General features: G+C 39.6%; 3 protein-coding genes across 3 annotated transcripts in view; 2 read left to right on the plus strand and 1 right to left on the minus strand.

Annotated features, from left to right (window-relative positions):
- The window catches only part of crybb1 (crystallin, beta B1), a 39,682-nt gene extending 37,921 nt beyond the window's left edge, over window positions 1-1,761 (minus strand). Inside the window, exon 1 of the mRNA XM_041810921.1 lies at window positions 1,644-1,761. The gene's annotated coding sequence lies outside the window, so the exon portion shown is untranslated. The remainder of the gene's footprint in view (window positions 1-1,643) is intronic.
- cryba4 (crystallin, beta A4) lies at window positions 1,740-5,401 on the plus strand. The gene is made up of 5 exons (XM_041810922.1): window positions 1,740-1,780; window positions 2,424-2,542; window positions 4,734-4,875; window positions 5,002-5,144; window positions 5,254-5,401. Exons 1-5 carry the CDS (start codon window positions 1,742-1,744, stop codon window positions 5,399-5,401), a joined length of 591 nt encoding a protein of 196 aa, XP_041666856.1. The 5' UTR covers window positions 1,740-1,741.
- Window positions 5,402-11,730: 6,329 nt separating this feature from the next.
- grk3 (G protein-coupled receptor kinase 3) overlaps window positions 11,731-23,324 on the plus strand; it is a 122,939-nt gene continuing 111,345 nt past the window's right edge. The window contains exon 1 of the mRNA XM_041810410.1: window positions 11,731-13,282. Coding sequence (XP_041666344.1) covers window positions 13,170-13,282 — 113 coding nt within the window. The 5' untranslated portion in view covers window positions 11,731-13,169. The remainder of the gene's footprint in view (window positions 13,283-23,324) is intronic.

A 23,324-nucleotide genomic window follows, 5' to 3' on the forward strand; every position in this document is an offset into this window, starting at 1 on the left:
TAAGTAAAGAATACTGTCAAATTTGCCTAAACACATTGGAACCATCTGGATTAGTGTTTGGAACTGGTGAGGAGTGAGGGCCTGCAGAAGTTTGCCTGATAATAATTTTGATAATTAAAACCAATAAATCAGCCATTATTGGGTGTCTAAGACGTCTTTTTTGTAGCTGTATTGAGGTTGTCAGAATTTTCGGGATCTTTCTTAAAGGTGATCTTTTCAAAACAATCAAACCTTAATGGATGGTGTTATCAAAACATACATTAACTTCAGATCTTAAGTTAGATTTTTAACAAAAAAAAAAAGAGAGCAAATGCCGTTCTTTAATTTTATTTAATAACAGTTTTTCATTACTGGTAAAATCAATTAATATTGCTTAGCTTTCTGATTCCACAGCAATAAAAATAAGCATCCTAGGACCCAAAACTGGGTAATTTACTGATTTTAATCATGAAAAGTTGCAGGAAAACTCAGGCACATCCTTACTATCGACCAGTTCCACTTACTTCTTCAAAAGTTGCCAATGTTTTTGTGCAGTTCGGTCATTGCTCTCTTTATCTTTGGTGAAAAATATCAAGTTTTGTATCTTTTGATTCTACCGATCATCGAAATAATGGAAGGATTCATCATTTCATCATTCATCATTCATCACACATAGTATTTAGTCAACAGAGTTTTTACAACCTTTATAATCTTTCTGTGCAATTAAGGCAGAGTGCAGGAGTTTGCAATGCAATTTTAATGATTAAAAACAGCAAATATAGGTTGTTTTGGACTTTTGTTTTTGTTGCTGTGGAGTCTAATAGGTTTCAAAATTGTTCGTTTTTTTTTCTGCAAACAAAAATGCTCCTAAATTACAGAAGACAAATCAAATGACAGTTCCCCATTTGGACAAAAAAATTCAAATAGATTATCTTGACAACAATAATCGTTATATAGTTGGTATTAGTTGATTCTAATGGTAAAGCATCTTTCTCTGAGCCGCCGGCATGTTTTTTCTTCTATTTTGAATCAGATCATTTAACACGGCCCTCACTAATGGGCAGATGAAGCAAGGAAATCCAATGCAGCCTAAACTATTTAGATGTAATTGATATTGTCTTACCAGTAATCTTGTTTGAAAATTCATCAATATATCTTAAAGGCTTAATATATTTCCCAGCCCTACTCCACACAAACACAGCAGCCTAAAGGCCGACACAGCACCCGGCGGGTGAGATAAACGGTGGCGTCAGCAGAGGGGAAATGGGCATAAATAAGATAAAGAGATAAAAAGGGTGGGAGAAGGAGGTCTAGATGAAGCCTGAGGGGGTTTTTACCCTCCTCTTATTTGTGTTGGATTTATAAATAGATGCTTGCACTTTCAGATTGGGCATCTTTCACTCAGGCTGATTCTAGCAGCAGAGCCATTAGGGTGCTTCTAACATGCTAGAGCAGACACTGTTGCTGTTGCATAGACCAACTAACACGTGTTATTTTCACAAAACTGCACTGAAGTTGCTGTGTGATAAAAGATTTAAAACCCTGGCTTTTTGTGGTGCTGTTATCAGATGTCAAATCATACTTTTGCATATTTTAGCTGCCGTTCTGTTAGTTCCAATGCTGTTTTATTTTGAGCATCAGAATTGAGCTTTTATTCAGCTTACCTCTCAAACCACAAAGTCTCAGCTCTCTTCTTGCCTCTGTAATCTCTGTGCCGAGGGTCTCTTTTCAGCCATTTTCTGTCTCTGTCCTTCCAGACAAGATGACTCACCACTGCACCAAGTTCTCCGGCCACTGGAAGGTGAGTCTGCAGACGGAAACACGGATTCATACATCACCTCAGCGGAGGACCTTCAGAGCTAAAAGTTTGTTATCTCTGAGATTTGACGGGCTGTCTCTGCTTACATGACTCTGATATTAAACTCCTTTAAAAGAGCAGCGCTGATTAGCAGCTCTTTAAGCAGTCCACATAGTGGCACTTTAACCCCTTAAAGCCTGTTGTATCATATTTGATACATGCTTTTATGATACCTCTATCTAATCAATATGATCAATAAATTACTAAAAACAACTTATGAATACCATCTCATAAATGATAAAAATGTCCTCAAGTGGATCATCAGTTACCAAAAATACCTAATGTATCAAATGAGACACAAAAAATATATATGTCAAATTTTATGGAAATTTTAATTTTGTGGATTTCAGTAGAAGTGAAATAATCATTTCAGTCCCAAAAAATTATAATTTTCTGGCTATAATTTGTGTTTTCAGGTTTTAAGGGTTAAAGCTCCTTTTATTTAATGTTAAAAACAGTACTTAACAACCATGTTTACCAAAATAATGCACTGACTCAAATATAAGCTGCTTAAATGATTTCTTACCTGTAATAGTAAACCTTTAAAGTGTTTCTGAGTTGAATGTTGTTGACGTTTCCCCTTCAGATCATTGTCTTCGATGAGGAGTGTTTCCAGGGACGCCGCCATGAGTTCACCTCCGAGTGCTGCAATGTGATGGAGTTCGGTTTCGAGACCGTGCGCTCCCTGAAAGTGGAGAGCGGAGCGTGAGTAAAAAGGAAAAGTTTAACGTGCACCGAAAATATAAACACAAGGAGAGGCAACTGGGGAAAAAGTGTTTTCCAAGATTGAAGTAAAACGAGAGAAGAGAAGGGTTTTGTTAGCTTCGCCCTCAAAAGTCCCTTAATCATGTTTTTTGTGAGTAAATAAGTAAAAAAATAGATTTGGTGGGTGCAGAAAAATCATCTCCAGGTCACTGATATTATGGGCATGAATTCTAACAAGTAACATTCTTATAGAGGGCAAACTTATATTTGAAAATAAAACACATTCATGTCTAAAATGAAACCCATTGTTTTAGAGTTATAAAGGGAACAGAGAGACTATAACCCTTGTCAAACAGAATAGGAATGCTCTGGGCTTCATCATGTGCCTCTGGTGGCTGAAATTTGTATACAACAATAAATGAAACCTGATAAACTGACAGTCAAACAAGTTTGTTTCTCATTATGTTAAACCAACAGAGGGAAGAGTATCCTGACTATATGTAGAGATTAACCTTTGATATTTGCTTCCTGTTCGTTTCACAATAGATCCAAAAAAGTCTGAGAACATTTCAATACAATTTTGCCCTGTTTTTTTAAGTCATGAGCAAGGGGAAGAAAGCAGGTTTGATTAGAGTTTACAAATGAAAATGATCCTGGAAATCATTTTTATGCCTAAAAACAAAAGATTACAAAGAAAAGAGAAGAAAATGATGCAGTTAAAAAATTCAAGGGGATGAACGGTATTGGATTATTGCCAATATCCAATATGCCGGTATTTATTAATCAATGTAAGCCAATACTGATGTATGAATGTAGTTTTAACCTGAACATCAGTCCTAAAAATACTTTAAAATTAAAGAAATGAGGAAAGACCTCAGCTGACATGGGTGTGTTGGCCCTTCCTACCCCCACAGCCTCCTTCTCAATACTACATCTAATGTTTTTTATTATTGAGCACTCTGATCAATAAAAATGACCTCTCATAAGGCGTATTTAACAAAACATTTACTTTTTGTTTTCTTTCATAAATTTCTCATAATGAGGGAGAAATGCACTGAAAATGGCACTTCCTGGACCCGTTGGAAGAGGTCCCAGAATGCTCATGTGCAGTGGAAGTGATGTTAGAGCTCATGACCGCTTCCAGTACCACCAGGAAATGCTTTTTCAGTGCATTTCTCCCTCATTATGAGAAATTTATGACTAAAAACAAAACTTTGGTCTTCTGTTTAGAACATTCACCTTATGAGGTGAACAGAGTCCTTAATTCAAAACAGGAAGTAAACAGTGCTGGTCTGTATGTTAGTTTTTTGGTTGATATGTTATTTTTTTTAGATGCTTTTGAGGAGGACAATGGGAAATGAGATAAACTATGCAAGATAAACCCTTCCCAAATTTGTTTAAAGAGTATAAAGAAACTTGAAACTTATGAATAAAACTCTGTTTTGAAGTCATAAACAAAGAGGAGAAAATAAGCATGCTTACACACTAAAATAGTATGATTTCTTTCCCACCTGCCTCTCAGGGCTTTCTGTAGAAACACACCGCTATCAAAAACAAAGAAACGAGGGGTGCACATTATCAGATTTTTGCCAATATCTAATAATTACAAAATAATTTCATCTAACACTGATATTGGTACTGATATTTAAATATATTTCAGACTTAAAACATTGGTCCTTAAAATGTGCAATTTAAAGTTTGAGGAAGAACAAACGAACAAATTTCAGTCTTTAAAATAGACTTTAAAGGAAAGAAGACTTCAGATTTAACATGTCTGCTGGTCCAGCCTAAATCTCCACTGACTTATTTGTGTGTACAGCCAATATTTACAGCAAAAATGGACAGATTTTATAGCCAAAATACTGGTTGTAAATATCAGCAGAAATTTGATATCTAACAATACAAATATCATACAGATGTTGTCACTGACCCTAAAAGAAACATAAAAAATAAACAAACGAAAATGCTAATAATTCCTCCCCAGTTAAAGTGATGAAATTTTGCATCAAATTAGAAAAGGATTGGAGTTTTTGAGGTTATAGCCTTGCAAGTGGGTGGCCCTGACTTTGCTGCTTTGTGTCATTAATTCTCTGTCCCCTACTCTATCCACTGTCCTGTCAAAAATAAAATGGCAAACAAGAGAAAAAAAGTCGTGGTTATTGACCCTGAATGTCTTCCTGTTTCTCCACAGCTGGGTGGGTTATGAGCATGCCTCCTACCAGGGGCAGCAGCTTGTCCTGGAGAGGGGAGAGTACCCCCAGAGTGACGCCTTTGGAGGCAGCAATGCCTATCACATTGAGAGGCTGACCTCCTTCAGACCTATCGCCTGTGCTGTATGTTCAACATCACTTTTTTAAAATCATTTTTTCCTCTGTAATTGTCTGCATTGTTCTCAGTGACCAGGCAAACCACTCAAATGCTCTCTGTGCTCTTTTGTTTACATCCCTCCTCCCCTGCAGAACCACAGAGAGTGTCGTATGACTATCTTTGAGCGTGAGAACTTCCTGGGCCGTAAGGGTGAGCTTAGTGATGATTATCCCTCCCTCCAGGCCATGGGCTGGTGCAACAATGAAGTGGGCTCTCTCAAGGTCCACTCTGGAGCGTGAGTGTCCTCATTTTTCTTCTCCAGAGCAATCTTTGCTTAGAGTTTCACAATCTTCAGCAACATCTGATGACTACTTCCTCCTCTTTTTTCTGTGATTTCTCCACAGATTTGTGTGCTACCAGTACCCTGGTTACCGTGGTTACCAGTATATCATGGAGTGTGATCGTCACTGTGGGGAATTCAAACACTTCAAGGAGTTTGGCTCTCATTGCCAGACCCCTCAGATCCAGTCCATCCGCCGTATTCAGCAGTAACAACCCCCCTCTTGAACCCCCTCCTCCTCCTTCACTCCCATGTTCCCCTGCTGCTTCCCAGTGCTGAATAAATTGTCTTTCTTTTAAACCTTACTGACTTAAACTAATGTTTCTGCTTCAGACATACATGAAAAGCCAAACTCATTTCTGTATTAGAGTTTCTACGCTGCAGTGTCATTATTTTGGCAATAAAGGTTGACTTTACAAGAAGAATGCTAAATGAACATATAGTTCATTGAGAACATCATAAATAATGTATGTGAAGCTATTTGTAAGAATATATTCTGACATGTACCATTTTGAATAAATTCAAGAACTGATTAAAAACCAACTTGTCACATTTTCAACAATATCCTACCTTTTTGGGGTTAATTATGATGTTAACAGCAGAATATTTGCTGGCTTAAAAGTACAGCAATGAAAATCAAGTGATAAAAACAGACTAAAGCTATTGTGTTACACTTTTTCTCCTCTGTACATGTATATTGTGATTAAAAAAATAATTTAATATAATACTACACTGTACAAATGTTGAAATATTTGACTCCTATTGCATTTTATTGTGGTTGTCACCAAGCATTAACCTCCAGTGATGAAAACATGAAGTCAGTGAAAGTGCAAAACACTGCACCAGTATAGGGCAGGGCAATTAACCAAGTTTCAGTTTCAACAACAACTTTAGCTTCCCACGATCATGAGAACAAGATCAGTAGAGATTGAATGATTACTGTGCAGGATGCCCTGCTGCCAAGAGAGCAGAAGAAGTGGCAAAAAAGCAGCCATGCTTATCAGAAAGGTAAAACTACCTCTGTCGTATGATTTTGAGGAGTCAGTCTAGAAACAATGCAGAATAAATTGCAGAATTTGCTGCAAAAATGTAGCTTTCCCAACAAGCAATATAAAAACGTATCTAATCATTTGAGTTTCACACACAAATGCAGATGTAAAATCCCACCCTGCCTCATTTAGCTGTTAGATAAACAATTTTCTTTTACAGTATGCTTTATAAAGACAATAAAATAACGTGGATTGTTTTACTTTGTGTTTTACTAAATATTCTGTGATTGGTGATTCAGTGAGCTGCATGTGTAAAGGCGTACACCCAGCTATTGGCTCCATCTCTCTTCTGTGACAGCCCTGTCTTTCTGCATCAGTGTTATCTCAAGTAAATCTCTCTGCAGGTGAAATGATTCCATGTAGGGCTGAACACCTGAAGTGTACTCATACTGTGTTAATCTTGGCTGTGACAAAAGACTACAAATGTGAAAACAGAAAGATTCCCTAAAAGTAGAAGCTTAGCACACAAATTTATTAAACAGAAGCCTTTTAGCTTGTAGCCTTTCTCTGGGTCATCAAAAAAACTAACCGCAAACATATTGTACCATGAGGATGTGCATATTTGCAACAACAGGGTAAATAAAGCTCTATTTAGCATTTTCCTGTCTATTCTGGCCGACAGCCACAAATCGCTTGCAATAAGAAACAAAAATAGGCCAGCCCTTTATTCTCTAGATTCTCCATGCATGAGATGTGTGTATCAGAGGCAACCCACATGCCCAGTCTGAGCCCTGAAAGGGCTTGGTTATTAATTAGGTATTATATAGGGATGTACAATATTGAATTTTTGCCGATTTCCGAAATGCCAATATTTATAGATTCATTTTAGCCAATATCGATACCGATATTTAAATATGTTTGACATAACCAAGAATGGAGTCCTTAGAACATAATTTAAGATTTAAGTATGAAAAAAGAAACTAACTGTTTTTCGTAAAACACACTTCTAAGTTTAAAGAATGAGGATAAATACAGAAAAAGATCTCAATTTTCACTGGTCTGTTGGTCCAGCCTAAAACGCCACCAATTTATTAGTATATATGGCCAGATTTTATAGTTAATATATGCTGACATCCATGGCCAAAATATCGGATGCAAATATCGGCAGAAATTTTGATATCTGCCAATATCGATATTTGCCTTTTTTAGCTAATATCTGCCGATACTGATATCAGACCGATAATATCGTGCATCCCTAGTATTATATCACATCCATCATGCTAAGGTTCAAGAGTGCAGGATAATATTGGATTCAAATGGCTACAGAAAAATGATGAAAGAAAAAACCCAACATAGCTTATTTAAAACTAGTTGTGCACCTTAACACCTTATTATAAAATTGAAATAAAAGTGTTGGGAATTAGGCATGGCTCAAAGAGGATGTTTTATAGGTCAGATAATGATCCATTAACTGCCTGAAAATTATAAGCCATTGTTAAACAGTCTGCCCAAGCTGAATATTTATAGTGTTTCAGATGGAAAAAAATAAATAAAAAAAACTTACTCTGAGGACAACACAACAGTCACAGAGTCACTCTAATGACAACACAACAGTCACAGAGTCACTCTAATGACAACACAACAGTCACAGAGTCACTCTGGTGACCACTCAACAGTCACAGAGTCACTCTGATGTCCACTCAACAGTCACAGAGTCACTCTGATGATCAGTCAACAGTCACAGAGTCACTCTGATGATCTTTCAACAGTCACAGAGTCACTCTGGTGACCACTCAACAGTCACAGAGTCACTCTGATGTCCACTAAACAGTCACAGAGTCACTCTGATGACCACTAAACAGTCAATGAGTCACCCTGATGTCCAATCAACAGTCACAGAGTCACTCTGGTTACCACTCAACAGTCACAGAGTCACCCTGATGTCCAATCAACAGTCACAGAGTCACTCTGGTGACCACTCAACAGTCACAGAGTCATTCTGAAGACCTTTCAACAGTCACAGAGTCACTCTGACAACCACTCAACAGTCACAGAGTCACTCTGGTGACCACTCAACAGTCACAGAGTCACTCTGATGACCACTCAACAGTCACAGTCACCCTGATGAACACTCAACAGTCACAGAGTTACTCTGGTGACCACTCAACAGTCACAGAGTCACTCTGATGACCACTCAACAGTCACAGTCACCCTGATGAACACTCAACAGTCACAGAGTCACTCGGGTGACCACTCAACAGTCACAGATTTACTCTGATGACCAATTTTTGCACAAATACACCATTTTTTACCCAGTCCACTTCATATACATCCATGTACATATTTAGTAATATCTATATATATATATTTTGAACTACAACCACTTTTTACGCAGTATTGGTCAATATCACATTACCATGTTTCTGTATTTATTTTCGATTGAAATCTTTTTCAATTTGCACAACCATTCTTTGTCTTCAAGTTTTTTACTGTAATTGTACATCTTTATTCATATATCCATCTGCTGTTAGTGTCAGTATCTGAGATGTATTTTAAAATTGTATTTTTACATCGTTAATTGTATCGTCCATAGATGTACATGTACCGTAAAACTTCTATTTTCATATTTATAGTTTATATCTCCAATTGTGATTTTTGTTTAGACTTCTGCTACTTTTTGGGATGCTGCTTGCTCTAAGTTTCTCAAATTTCCTCCATGTGAAATTTTTTTTTTTCTGAATTACCACATCAGGTGTGATTTTAGCAGTTATAGTTAAGGCCTTAAGCAGAGGGGTCTTAGATCTGCAGTATCTGAGGAGCATTACCACTCTTAACCAGGAAACGGCACTGTGTTTCCACTTAACCAACCCGTCCATAACACTGGTGCATCATACAGAAAAGCATTTACTCTGCTGTAACATTTACTGTCAGCGGCTTCGTGACTGTTCAACGGGGAAAACGACGCATTTAATGCTGACATCGAACGACAGTGGTGATTTAATGTATGCTAATTGTTCTGAGAAGAGGCTTTCACTCATTTGATTAAAAATAGAGCTAAGTCCATCCTCCTTTCTTGTTTCCCCGTGGGAATTTTCTTGAGTGGTCGATGCTATTCCCAGTTAACGTCGTAAATCATCAACTGCCAAAATAGTACACATCTGCATACAAGGGAACTCTTCTTTATGAGGCTGTTAGGGTAATTGTATTTGCATTTAGCTCGACTAGAGTTTCATAACTGGTTCAGTTCATGTAATAAAGCCTGTTTTTGATCTAATAATCCATCAAAACTAGCTAAAACACAAACCGTCTCCTCCATTGTAGTCCAGTTCCAACCGACAGTTACCCTCTCCGGGTTTTACTTGCGTCTTCCCGTCGCAGTGGGAGGAAGTTGGTCTACAAAGCAAGCAGTGCCAGTGTGTTAGAAGAAAATTTGACAGGTTAAAATATTTCAGAAATGAATTGAACTTAAATATGCGATAACTAAGCTGAGAAACGAAAAGCGTACCCCCAGTAAGCGGACGGAATCCCCTGGCCAACGGTCGAAAGGAAGGAAGGCACTGGGCGCATTAAGCTACTTACGTTCAGGTGTTGTCGGAATAACCGGATAAATGAATATCTCACTTGGGAAATAAGCCCACATCACTCAGAAAATTATCTCCGACAGTGGAGGTTAATTTTGACACACAAGTTTATGTCACATTATGTAGAAAAATGGCTGATCAAACAAAATGCTGCTTGATTGAACAGTACAAATGACTTCAGATGATCTTATCGGCTTTTTTGATCGTAATTTGGCTTTCGTTGGTCGTTAAAAGACAGTTGCTGCACTTGTTAAGTTAAATTTGATCATTTGCATTATATTAAAGTATTTGTTATGCTTTCGATAGCGTTCGTGTTGTTTTTTGACGAATAACACCACGAGAACACGTTGAATTCGGACGTACTCCTACAAACTCCGAGCATCCGAGGAGCACCTGAAGGCATGACTAGCTCTTCTTAACTAGCCAAGCACGGGCTCCCCCAGAGCAGATAGGAGAGCAGGCACCAGTGATGGGCTGTCCGCGAACGAGTTAGCTGAAAGAGTCGATTCCTGGGGTCTCGCCCCAACGGAAACATATTTATTTAACCTTTTATTGTTGAATCAAAACAAATAATACACAAACAACAAAGAAATAAAACTTTAATTTACCAGCAGGAGAGTGAGAGATAAAGGAAACAAGTCTAGGGGAACTATTGGTTGAGCTGTAGGCCGTATCTACCTGTTAAGTCCTAAAACAGGGGTAAAATATACATTGCAAAGCTTGGATTTACAAGGTAACCGTTTATCTTAACAGGCAAACTAAGCACTGGTCAGCTAATTTCCATCTCCCAGCGCTCATTCCCTCTTTTTCACTATTAATGTGTAGTTCAGTAACGAGTCAGCTTTCAGAATTGACTCTTTTTTTGAGTGAATGTATTCATTTAAATCCCGTCTAAGAGCTTCTCTATTTCCAGAAAAAGTGTGATTCTGTAACTTGAATATATTCCAGAAAAGTTGTAGTGCTCAGAAACTAGTCTACTTTAAAATCCAGCTTCCTTGAAAATCACAAGAAAAGTTTCTAGAGCTCACAGATAAATTGTAGGGAAAATAAGTACAAGAAAAGAAAAATACATTATATTTCATGTAATCTGTAGTTTCCTTTGTTCATATTATGTCATAAAAGTAAAGAACAGTCCACACAGAGCTGTTTAATCAAGCCAATTAGCAGTGCCTTCCTTGACACAACAAAGTTAACTATATAAACACTTTAATATGCTCCAACTCTAGTTGTATTGATGGTGTTGATCCATAAAACATCTATCGAATGCTATTAGTCAGTGGTGTGCTAAAAAATAAAGAGTAAATAGCCCCTCAGACTACTATTTAACTGCAAACCTATGTATATGGATATTTGTTCTTGATCCATTAAGGTACGTAATTTGAATTTCAAGTAAAAAGTACCATATTCGAATTAATCGTATTGTGTTAGAAATAGGAAATAGGTTGTGCATATGGCTGCCCCTATTAGGTTGAAGCCTGATTGAAAGCAGCTCTCTGTTTATATGTAAATTTCCCCATTAAAATCATCCATGGTAAAAAAAAATAAAATAAATAATAATAATATCAGTAACTCCACTAGTAGTAGACAGCAGCCAAGTTTGTGGAGATAGTAAACAATTTTATGGTACAACAATCAGATACATGACTGTGGCGTTCTAGGATTGTGGGAAGTCTAGTATAAGATAAAGAGTAGACAATATTTTTTCTTAAAACAAGATAAAATACAAATGTTTGTCCTCTTCAAAGGCCCTGTTTAACAGTCAGGTAGCGTTTATAATTACATTTAAGTTTATATATATTTGTGAGGATGTACAGATAACAGGCTGATAAATTTTGAGTTATAAAATAGACAGCCTACTAAATGGAGATTCGTGTTAAAACGGAAGAGTCGACTCGTTCTGCTGATTCGAGCCAAATGATACGATTCATCGAAAAGGGCCGAAATCTCCATCACTATCCTCCACCACCACCATCAGCGTCACCATCAGCCCACAGTCAGTCGCTCTGTGCTGGGTCTACAGGCGAGGAGTGTCCCCCCTAATGCTCGGGGTAACTCAACAAGAAGCTATGGATTATTTTGTGCGCGTTTCTCTCGGTTTTTGAAGCCATTTTGGATCCGTGAAGACTTCTCGGAAGCGGTGCAGGACTTCCCCAATACGAGAACTCGCAGCCGTTAGCTTCACGTTATTAAGTGTTTGAAATCGAGCCAGTGTTGCTGTTAGTCAGTCTGATAGCTGGTTGCAGCGGGGGCATTTTACGTACTGTCTGGACTGAAATAATTCAAACTCGATGTATAGGCTGATAAATCACTCTATACCTCACTCGATAGTTAGCCCACTGAGGCTAGCAGGTTTCATTTTGCTAGCTAGCGTGGCGGCTAACTAACTAGCAGATCTCGATATTGCCAGCAGGCTAAAGCAAGTTAGCCCCCCCAAGATTAGGTCCTCACACCCTCTCAGTCGGACTGGAGTCGGTGTTAAAGCTCTTAAGGCGTTAAACTACATCTGTAAGGACGACGTTTTTTTGTGATTGATGAGCCGTTAGGGAACATTTCAGCCTTACAGGAAGCCAGCAGCAGCTGCAAGAGAAGGAGGAGGAGGACGGCAACATAAACAACAAGACGCGCTGTGAAGATTTTATGGAGTCCTGAACGCGGCTGAGAGATTTGCATTTTTGCTGCAAACAGGCAGAAATTAAGGAGCTAGAGGTGGCACCTTAATGATACTCATTTCAGCCTAACTCCTCCCTGATTTCCTTCTTTCCTGGAGCACGTGTCGATGTTTTATAGCTGTAAAGCAGGTTTTCTGCTGTCACCGTGCAGCCTCTCATATTAGTGAGCGCTGTGTTTACATTTTAAAGACACTGAGGCACATGCAGCAGTGGAGAAAGACCAGTCATTTGGACGGAGAGTCCCTCTAGAGACCTGTAGGATTTGACAGCTGTCTCCAGAATCCAGCATCTGGTACATCTCTTTGAGATATATCACGTTACAAAGCGAGGAAGCCTCAAACGAGATCTCCCTTGGCCTTTTTTTCTTGCAGTGTTTTTCTCACTGCATGGAGAAACCTGCATTTCTGCACTAAATGGGATTACAACGAGGGAGATCCAGCGGCCCTGCATGGTGACTGTGTGTTATTTCTGCAGTAACCTGTCACCCAAATGTCTCCCCTCCTGAATTTCCTTCTTTCTGTCACAATGATGGTAGTTTGAGGGGAAGAAGAGCAAGCAGAGACAACGACACCAACCATTCCAGTCGATGGTCAGCCCAGCCGTGCACAGCTGGCCCCTTGTCACGCACCTTCACCAATTCATGTTGCTCTCATCTGGTGGTTGTTTTTTATAATCCCCCCCAAACCAGAACCCATCCCTGGTTCGCTTATTTTATTGATTTGGTCGTCCCAGGGTCGAAAGATGGCGGACCTCGAAGCAGTGCTCGCCGATGTCAGTTATTTGATGGCGATGGAGAAGAGCAAATCTACTCCAGCAGCCAGGGCGAGTAAGAAAATCATCCTGCCAGAGCCCAGGTAAGCACGTCAACACAAAGACATAATGTTGTTGCCGTTTGCACGATAAATTCGTGAATATTTGCAAATGCATTGCAGCCACACAAGGAGATGGAGGCGTGCTTCCTCCTAAACCTGTGACTTACTGTAGATGCTCAGAGAAATATGACTGTGGAGCTTTCTGCAAACATGCAGGGGCTTCAATAAAAATAACCACGCAATATGCACAACATTTGACTCCCAAAATCCATCAAGAAGTTTACATCATGTGGCAACAAGATGTTAGGGTGCAAATGCCCCATAAAGTAGTCATTTTCTGCAAACATTACCAAATATTAATGTTGTTCTTCCTTTTCCTATTAGTGCCAGATTATTCTAGTGCTCTTGTTTCATGTATAACCAAATCATAATTACGTTTTATGTTTTATTTTCAGCACATTTATAGTGCTGTCAGTGGTGGTGTGTACTACAGATACTCAAAGAGGATGCTTGTAACATACAATAGCTTCAGGAAAAACAACCATGCAATGATTTAATTTCACACCATTTTACATTCAAAAAAAAAAAAAAACAAGAAGAAGAAGCAGCAGCTGGGGGCAGAAAATTTCCCATGATTCTACCATTTGTTTTTGCAGAAGATACCTAAAAATGAGCTCTTTCTTTGCCATTAGAGCCCACTTAATCTGTCAAATGACCCATGATTTTGCAGTTTTTTTGTAAACAATACTGGAGTTCCTCCTCTGCTATTAGTGCCAGATTAACCCATCAAATGCTTCTCATATATCCCAGCTTGCTTCATTTACAACCACACCATAAATACAGCGCTTAACAAATTTATTAAACCACCTGTCCTATTTGTCTCAGAGACCATCCAGCATCATGAAGTGCTTTAATGCGGACTCTTTCATTTCCAGTCAGCTCTCCATGTTTTACCATTTTGAACAGGAATGAGGGATTTCAAACTGAATTCACCCAAATTTGAGCCGGCTCACTGGGTTTCTCTGAGAAGTCAGAAATGAATCAAGTGTAACATTTAACCACTAAAACTCATTTTTCTCTTCAGGAATGCAAGTAAATAACTCTAATTTGACGTATTAATCAAGAAATATTAATGTGCTTTACTATTTTTTCAGTTTTTTTGTAAATCAGTAAATTTGAAAATTCATGGAATCAGTAATAATTCTATTTTAGCATTAAAAATATCATTTGGGTTAAAGAGCTTCTACATATTGGTGTATTAACCATTGCAGAAACATCAAAAATGATTTTGGTAATTACCAATGCTGTTAATTTAGGGCAGCTGTGGCATAAACCTTACTTTGGTTAAGGTAAGGGTGAGCTAATAAATTTGTTAAGCACTGTAGGTTTCATGTTGCACATTTATTGATGCTGTCAGTGGTGAAATATATCATAGATGCTCAGAAAAATGCCATGCACAGGCTTTTAGCAAAAAAAAAAAAAAAATGCAATGACTCAATTTGCATCCCATCTATCACCTCAAATTCATCAAAAGATGTGCATAAATCTAATGAGGCAAACATGAGGTTACAGTGCAGCTACATCCAGAATATTTCCCATGATTCTACCTTTATTTTGCAAACAGTACCTAAAAATGATCCCTTTCTTTGCCATCAGTGCCTCGTTAATCCATCAAATGCTCCCCGTATATCCCAGCTTGCTTCATTTACAACCACACCATAAATAGGTTTCATGTTACACATTTATTGATGCTGTCAGTGGTGAAATATATCATAGATGCTCAGAGAAATGACTTTTCACAAACATGCACAGGCTTTTAGCAGAAACAGCCATGCAGTGACTCGATTTGCATCCCATTTATCACCTCAAATTCATCTAAAGGTTTGCAGAAATCTAATGAGAGTCAAACAAGAGGTTGGGATGCAGAAAAATCTCCCATGATTCTACCTTTTATTTTGCAAAAGTACCTCAAAATGAGCTCTTTCTTTGCCATCAGAGCCCACTTAATCCGTCAAATGTCCCATGATTTTGCAGTTTTTTTTTAAACAGTACTGGAGTTCCTTCTCTGCTATTAGTGCCAGATTAATCCATCAAATGCTCCCCATATATCCCAGCTTGCTTCATTTACAACCACACCATAAATAGGTTTCATGTTGCACATTTATTGATGCTGTCAGTGGTGAAATATATCATAGATGCTCAGAGAAATGACTTTTCACAAACATGCACAGGCTTTTAGCAGAAATAGCCATGCAATGACTCGATTTGCATCCCATTTATCACCTCAAATTCATCTAAAGGTTTGCAGAAATCTAATGAGTCAAACACGAGGTTACAGTGCAGCTGCATGCAGAATATTTCCCATGATTCTACCTTTATTTTGCAAACAATACCTTAAAATGATCCCTTTCTTTGCCATCAGAGACCCATTAATCCATCAAATGCTCCCCATATATCCAAACTTGCTTCATTTACAGCTGCATCATAAATATGTTTCATGTTACACATTTATTGATGCTGTCAGTGGTGAAATATATCATATTTGCCCAGAGAAATGACTTTTCACAAACATGCACAGGCTTTTAGCAGAAACAGCCATGCAGTGACTTAATTTGCATCCCATTTATCACCTCAAATTCATCTAAAGGTTTGCAGAAATCTAATGAGAGTCAAACAAGAGGTTGGGATGCAGCTGCATGCAGAAAAATCTCCACGATTCTACCTTTTATTTTGCAAAATGAGCTCTTTATTTGCTCTCAGAGCCTCTTTATTCTGTCCAATGCCTCCATATATCCCAGGCTTGCTTTATTAACAACCATGCCATAAATGTTTCATTTGCAGCACATTTATTGAAGCTGCCAGTGGCAGTGTAGACAACACATGCTCAGATTTGAACAGTAGAGCTATTGGAGCCTTTATTGTAACCAAAAACAACCATACAATCACTGAATCTGATGCCATTTGTCACTTAAAACAAGTGGATACTAGAGCTTACAGCTGCAGATTGTGACGCCTCTCTTTCCCGGCTATATTCTCATAAACATCCTGAGCGTCCTGCAGGCTTGTTCAGTGATAGTGAGATCATTAGTATGTTTTGTGATGCATGTTCTGCATGTTTGAATTCGGCTGCTGAGTCTTGTTTTGTGTCGCTGTAAAGCGTTTGTTGCAGTCCATGCAGCTCATCTGCTCATCCGTGCTGTTTGCATGACGATTAGGCCTTCAGATGAGGCTACAGCTGACATCAGATTTAAATAAACACCCCTCCACCTCCCCCAAACATCCACACACATAATTGCACATCCTTTTGTCCCTGTTGCACAGCTCATCAGGCCTTTGAATGTGTCTCTTCAGACTAGGCTTCATTTAGTGTGCAACTTCAATGGAAGAGGATGTGGTTGGAATTTGGTTATTGAGATAGATGCATTTCAGACCAGGTTTCAAAAATGTCACAGTTTGTGTAAAGCCAAATAAACCCCATGTGTGAGCGGGCAGCAGCCGTGCTAAGTCATATAGCATTGGTGTTGATCTTGTTTACAGTTCTACTCCTTTCACTTCATATTGATTAATCACAGTGTGTTTCTGACACACCCACACATGTGTAGAGAGGCTCTACAAGTGTAGATGTGGGTTAAAGCAGCCATTATAATCTAAACCGGAGTGATTTCAGAGGAGGTCAGCTATTCATTCACTCACTGGCTTGTCTTGGCAGATCAGCAGAAAGCAGTGATCCGCACAGTGTGCTCCACACAGTAATGAATCTGAGGCCTGTTGATTGTTCCACCTAAAATGATTAAATAAAGGGGTATTATATAATAGCCATCATCAGTTCCCATTCATATATCAGCGTGTACTGCAGTATGAAATAAATCATTACCTTCTATATCTCTTCTATCATTAATACGTCATAAAAAGCTGAAAGGCCCTGCCCCGTTGACATGTTTAAGACAATAATTTCACCTTTAGTGCTCAGGTTGAAAGGCCCTCAGGGTTTGTAATGAATTCTCCCCTCTAGCACTTCTTGACAACAGCTCATTATGTTGCTTAGCTGACAACTGTCAATATTAACTGACATGGGTTAAAGGCTAATTCTGGCATTTTTTAAACCAGGGCCCTGAGTTGTTTGTGATTTTGGTCTCAAATCAATTACTTGCAGCAAAAGCAGATTGCTTCGACTTGCAGATATAAAACAGGCTGTTAAAGCTGGAACATAGTCTCTAAATTTACGGTGCTTGTTTTGCCTTGTAATTGGTGTTTTAAGTGTTTGACATCACTGCAGAAAGGATCCTAGCTGAGATGGACTACTTTGTTAAAGGAGTTATATCTTTACCATGAACATATGTTGCATTATATGAAATCTACGCTGCCCTGAGCATGATGTACAGTCCTGTGCTGCAGTTTAAAGCATGTAGAGCGCAAAATATTCCCCATGGGGCCTGATGTACCGCAATCCAGGTCTTGGGGGGGGGCTTGACACATGTTGACACGTGTATTATGCAGCAGCAGCCAAGGTAAAGCTCACCTTTTCACCCCTGGTAATATGGCCAGAAACTGCCGCTGGTTTTCAGGCCCATGGGACTCCCACAGCATGACCAGGGGCTCACAGCAACCCTACTACCCACCTGGATGATACCCTGAGCTGTGCTTAATCACCACATCCACCCCTGACTGTGCCCTAAATGTGTGGACTTTGTTATTTTGTCAAATGTTTATTTTCCAATGCCCCTGGTTATATGCAAGGACATCCAGAACATTTCTGGGGTTTTGTCAGTCCTCCTTCCTGCCCAATGGTGCCCTTAAGTGGGCTTACCCCCAATTTCCATATACAGCGTGCGTGCTGCGCACCGAAGTGCCGCAGGTTTGCTCTGACCAAAAGAGAGCGACCTTGGCCACTGGAAGCGAGTCTAGAGCGCAGTGCCGTGGCGTGCAGCCTTGATCAGCAGAAAGAGACCATGGGAGAACTGTGAGTTCACGCGGGAATAGTATGTCAACAGTGGACTATTTTACCTTTTGGGTTAATTTTCGGGTATAAGTCCATGATATTATTGCTTCCGCCATTGGGTGAGTACATTAGGAAGTTCAAAGGTTAATGTTTGCTTAAAGGATCTGTGTTTTTATGCAAAATTCTTTGGCTAAATATCCCCAAAAGTCAACTTTTCCTCGTGCCATTGTAGCTCTGTGACCCACTGACCTCTCGGTGACCCTTTGCTCTTGCTGCAGGATGAGACGTAACGTTGATATAGTAATGATTTACGATCGGGAGTCCGTGCATTGTGTTTTATTTTGAAAGAACCAGATGTTCTAAGCTTGTGACTTCCATGGTTGGTGCTTTCTGAACGACAGTGAATTTACGAGGTTTGGCAGCGGCCGGCGCTAAAGTAGACCTGCAGTGTATCTGAACCGAAGCAGAGCAAGGTGTCGGTCCAGGCACGTGCCGCTGCCGGTCTGGAGCGCCGGCTATGGAAATGGTCTGATAGACTGGAGTATATACAGCCCCCGCTGTATATGGAAATTGGGGTTTACGCCCCACATCTACGCCTTACTTCAGCCTCAGTTTTGGGCCCAAATATGCCTAAGTGTTTCACAGTACCATATCTGCACTGTGGATGCACCATATTGGGTTACTGCCAATATACAATATGCCGTTATTTTCAGGTTTATTTTAGCTTATACCAGTATCAATACCAGTGTTCAAAAATCTGTTTTTCAGACCTGAAACTTCAGTGCTCAAAAACACACTTCAAAGTTTAAAGATCGAGTCTGAACAAAGGAAAAGACCTCAGACTCCACAAACTTATTCATACATACTGCCAATATTTAAAGCTGTATGGCAGAAATATACATATCTGCCAATACTGATAATTCACTTTTAAGCTAATATCTACCGTTCACATTGATTTGCGTGCAGCTTTGCAATACTGCACCGAAACACAAGCATGCCATGTGATACCTGTGCAAGATGAATGACCAGTTTCCAGTTCTGCTGCGTACATTGCTCGTTCGTGTACCGGAAACCATGGGGAACGAAACCGAGAGTAGCATGTTGGAGTCGGAGCTGTTGAGCAGTAGTTGATAATACTGTAATTACAACGAAGAAGAAAAGAGAAGAGATCAGAGAAGTGCACAGAGACAGGGGATTGGTTCAACTGACGTCAGATACGTTGTTGTAGGAAATCCGATGCTACCCAGTGGACCAATCACAGCACAGATACTTTTTTAAAAACGTCTGTGTAGGTTCAGGGTAGAGATTCAAATGCTCACTAGTAATAACTACCATAATAAAAAATACATGGCGTATGGACCTACAGGAAGCCCAGTCTATTTTCTGTGCTGTCTGTTCATCAGTGCTTTCCATTTCTGAATGAAATAAAAGAAAATAGGAGGTTATTAACTACATAAATATAAGTAAAAAATCAAAACTGAGCACTGCTGTACGAACAAGACGGTCCAAACTTTATTCCGCCATCTTATCAACTTCTCCATAGACCAAAACACACAACATAGAGACAAAAAACAAACGGAGATATGATTTTATGTAGAGATCTGTCCATGAGTCTGTAGTTACAACCATTTCATCTACACGCTGCTCTTTCTTCATCCAGCTGTTTTTAGCTGCGATGGTGGCTTTTACTTCAGCTTGACAAACACTGTTGGCTCACTGAAACCTTTCACCTTCTCTAAACTTAAAGTAAGCACGTCTCCAGTCATCTGTTTCATTATCAGTAGGCTAATATTTTCTGTGACGTTTGCAGGTCTCTTTGGAGTCATCCGCCCCTTCAGACTGTTGTAAAGCAGTGGTTGCTGTAATTTAGCTCACTATTCTAATAAAGCCAGAGCCATGGCTGTAGAAGTTATACCTCTGTGTACAGTTAATTATATCCTAACTTTTGATGATTTCTTACCAAGTATATTCAGTTAGAAAAATTCAGAAATTTTGAGTGCTCATGTACAAATACTGTACAGCCATGCAAACTTGCGGTTTAGATGCAGAAGTATAAATTAAGCTTTATGTGATACAACATGATAATGCAGGGGAAGAACAGCAACTCCTATGCTCTGCAATACATGATAGCTATTTTAAATGGATTCTGGTTGATTCAAAAAATGTTACACTGCTTTTTGCATTAACAAATGCTTAAACACCTAACCGTCAAGGCCTGTCTCCATAGGAATCTTTCTCAGATGCTGTCAGACCCTTAGAATAACAATCCAAGCCTGTCAGTGGACGAACAAGAACTTTAAATGGATGTAATTTTATCAGGCTCATGTGGATTACAGGGATTACGTTACAGCCATCATGGTCTGTTTCAAGGCCGCAGGCTGAAGCCATCAGTTGGAACAATCCCAAAACATTTTTGCACCTACAAGTCTTTCGACCCTCAAATATTTAAAAAGGGGGGCTGTTTGAAAGTACCAGGTTCCATTTTAGCATCAAAAGGCTCACCATATAACTGTACGCGATCATTTGATTGGCTGTTGGCCTTCATAGGGGGTTTTTGCGTGTGGTTTCTTTCACATTGCATTAACTCCATGACTACTAATCATTTGTGAAATGTTTTTTAAGGTGATAAATGTGGTTTCCTTCAGTCAGACAGCCATTGGTTTCGGTTCACATCAGTTTGGTTTTAAAATGAACTCACAGAAACTCGAGGCCTGCTCAGACGGCCAATCCATTCCAATGAGCACAATGTCACATTTAATTTTGGGCCAAGTCAAACCATGCAAATGTTACATAATAGCACAGTAGTGGCAGTGGCATTATATTTCATCATGTTCTGGAGCTCCATAGTAAATCTGACCCTCAGTCTGCCTTCAGTAGTAAAACACAAAAAAAATGTCTGACAGTTCAGAGAAAGAGGCCAGCTCAGCTCTGGCTGATAGGTTTTCAGCCCAAAAGTGACAGAATGAGTTCCAAGGCATGGCTGCTGGTCGGCCTATTAGAATTTTAAAGAAGTGTGTTGGAGGGATGTTGCTTGCAGCTAGTTTCCCTGTCGATCAAACGGAAATTTAAATTCACATTAGAGCAGTAGTCCAAAGGTAAGACAGCTGTCGTGCTGTGATAAGATGCATAGTAGTTCGGTTAGCAGTGTCAGATTGTCTTGGCTAACGTTAGCAGTGCTAGCTGTCTTCGCAGTGCTCCTTTTTTGTTAATCTCTACAGCTCTGTGCTGAATGTAGTCGAGTTGTTTTATGCCATTTAAAGGTGAGACAGCAGGTCCTGCATCCTTCTACTGAGCTGGTTTACATCCAGACAATGAAGTGAGGAGAAAGGGTTTAATTAATGCCTGGGAGATCACCAGTAAGCAGCAGAAAACATCAACACAGAGATACAGCAACAGAACGGCAGCTTCCAGGAGCGGTTTCTGCTTCCTTATCGTTTTGTTGGCAGTGATGAACAAGTCATGTCCGTCACAGTGGCGCCATCATGACAGCTACTCTTACAGGACATGTCCCGTTAAAGTCGATAGAATTAAGAATTCCTTTTGGCTTTGAGAACTGTTATGAATATGTGACTGTTTCTAAGAACTCAGCTAAAAACATGCCCAACAGGGGAGTAGTATTTTTTGTTAATATAGACATGTCTGTGCAGAAATTCACACCTTTTACCAGAGCGACAGCCCTGACCAACAAGGGCTGGTCGTGACAAAAGTCACAATCGTGATTAGTTTGATTGGCTAGAAACATTATAAAGGCCTTAGTGTTTTTAAAACCCCTCTGAGTGATTGAACCTACATCAGTGAGAAAAAGACATTTTGTTGTTCTGCTTTGCAGTGCTCCCTTCAATGAGCATCAGTTGTGAGCGATTCCAGAAGCACTTCAGTTGTCTCCCTTAATTTTTTGGATTTTTTTAATGTTGGCCACACACTAGATAATTTTCAAATCTTACACAACCTTAAAAACATGCGAGACCACAAACACAAGGACAGTTTTGACATTATAATCATCCAAATGCACACACTACATCAGTGGATTTCACACTTTGTTTGCCTAAGGCATATCTCAGATCAAGCCAGAATCATAAAGGCACAACGTGTCCACATCCACGCATAAGCCTCTTTAACATGTGTTGAAGTAACAAATTGCCACAGCACACCTAAACTAGACTCACGGCACACCAAGGCACACGATCAGATTCAGAGAAAAACTGTCACACAGACAACATTCTCTGCTGCTGCAGTGGCTCCTTTGTTTCTTCACTGCTCTAAAAGCGGTAGCTTGTGCATGACGTGTTTTCCTGACCTGACACGCCAGATGGATTTGTTTGATTTGTGGGAAAGCTTCAATAGGAAGCGTTTGAGAAAAGGCAGAAGCTTCGAAAAAACTCAGAGTGTGATTGGGTGAACGTTCTGTCTGTCCCATCTCTATGGGCCAATCAGCAACAAAACACGTGATGTAGCCGCTATCGAGCTGCGCAGCCACTGAGGACTAACGCGAAACATGGCGACTATAGTACTCGACTTTTGTTGTTTTTGGAAAGAAAACAACTCACTGCTGCTCTTTGTTCCTCTTTTAATGAGGAAATGTTTTAAAGTTCTGATAAAACTGGCGCTTTAGCAGCATCCACGCTTATCTCCTCCTCCATAACTGCACCAGCTCTTGCTGCTGCTTGTTTACGTCACGACTCTGCCGTGCCTGAAAGCACTGCCCCTCATCACTGATTTGTCCTGTCACTTCCTAACCGGGCCTAAACGTTCAGATGGGAGCTTTGCAAGATGGATTCGCCTGTGAAAAACAAGGAAACAGGCGTATCCATCTGCTTTGCAAGGTTAGTGTTTTCCGGCAGCAAAGAAGAATTGGTTTCTGGTTTATAGAGATAAAATTATCACAGCTAAACGAAGCAAAATATTAAGTTCAACCAAACATTGTCGGATCGGTGCATATACTCGTGTACTTGCCGATACCAGTAGCTGCGTTTAAGCAGTACTGGACGTATTTCTGATACTGGTATCAGAATTGGAACAGCTCTACTTTCAGACTGACTCAAACTGAAAATCAATAGTCAGGTACCCGTATACAGAGGCTGAAGTCCCCAGCGTACTGGGTTTCCCACTCTCTCTCCACATGCTTCCTATCTCTCCTCAGCTGTT

This window comes from Cheilinus undulatus, linkage group 17 (assembly GCF_018320785.1).
Source record: "Cheilinus undulatus linkage group 17, ASM1832078v1, whole genome shotgun sequence".
Lineage (NCBI taxonomy): Eukaryota > Metazoa > Chordata > Actinopteri > Labriformes > Labridae > Cheilinus > Cheilinus undulatus.

Coding starts and splice junctions, on each gene's coding strand:
- cryba4 (XM_041810922.1), top strand. CDS start 1,742: ATGACTCACCACTGCACCAAGTTCTCCGGCCACTGGAAG. Junction 2,543..4,733: donor CTGAAAGTGGAGAGCGGAGC/GTGAGTAAAAAG, acceptor GTTTCTCCACAG/CTGGGTGGGTTATGAGCATG. Junction 5,145..5,253: donor CTCAAGGTCCACTCTGGAGC/GTGAGTGTCCTC, acceptor ATTTCTCCACAG/ATTTGTGTGCTACCAGTACC.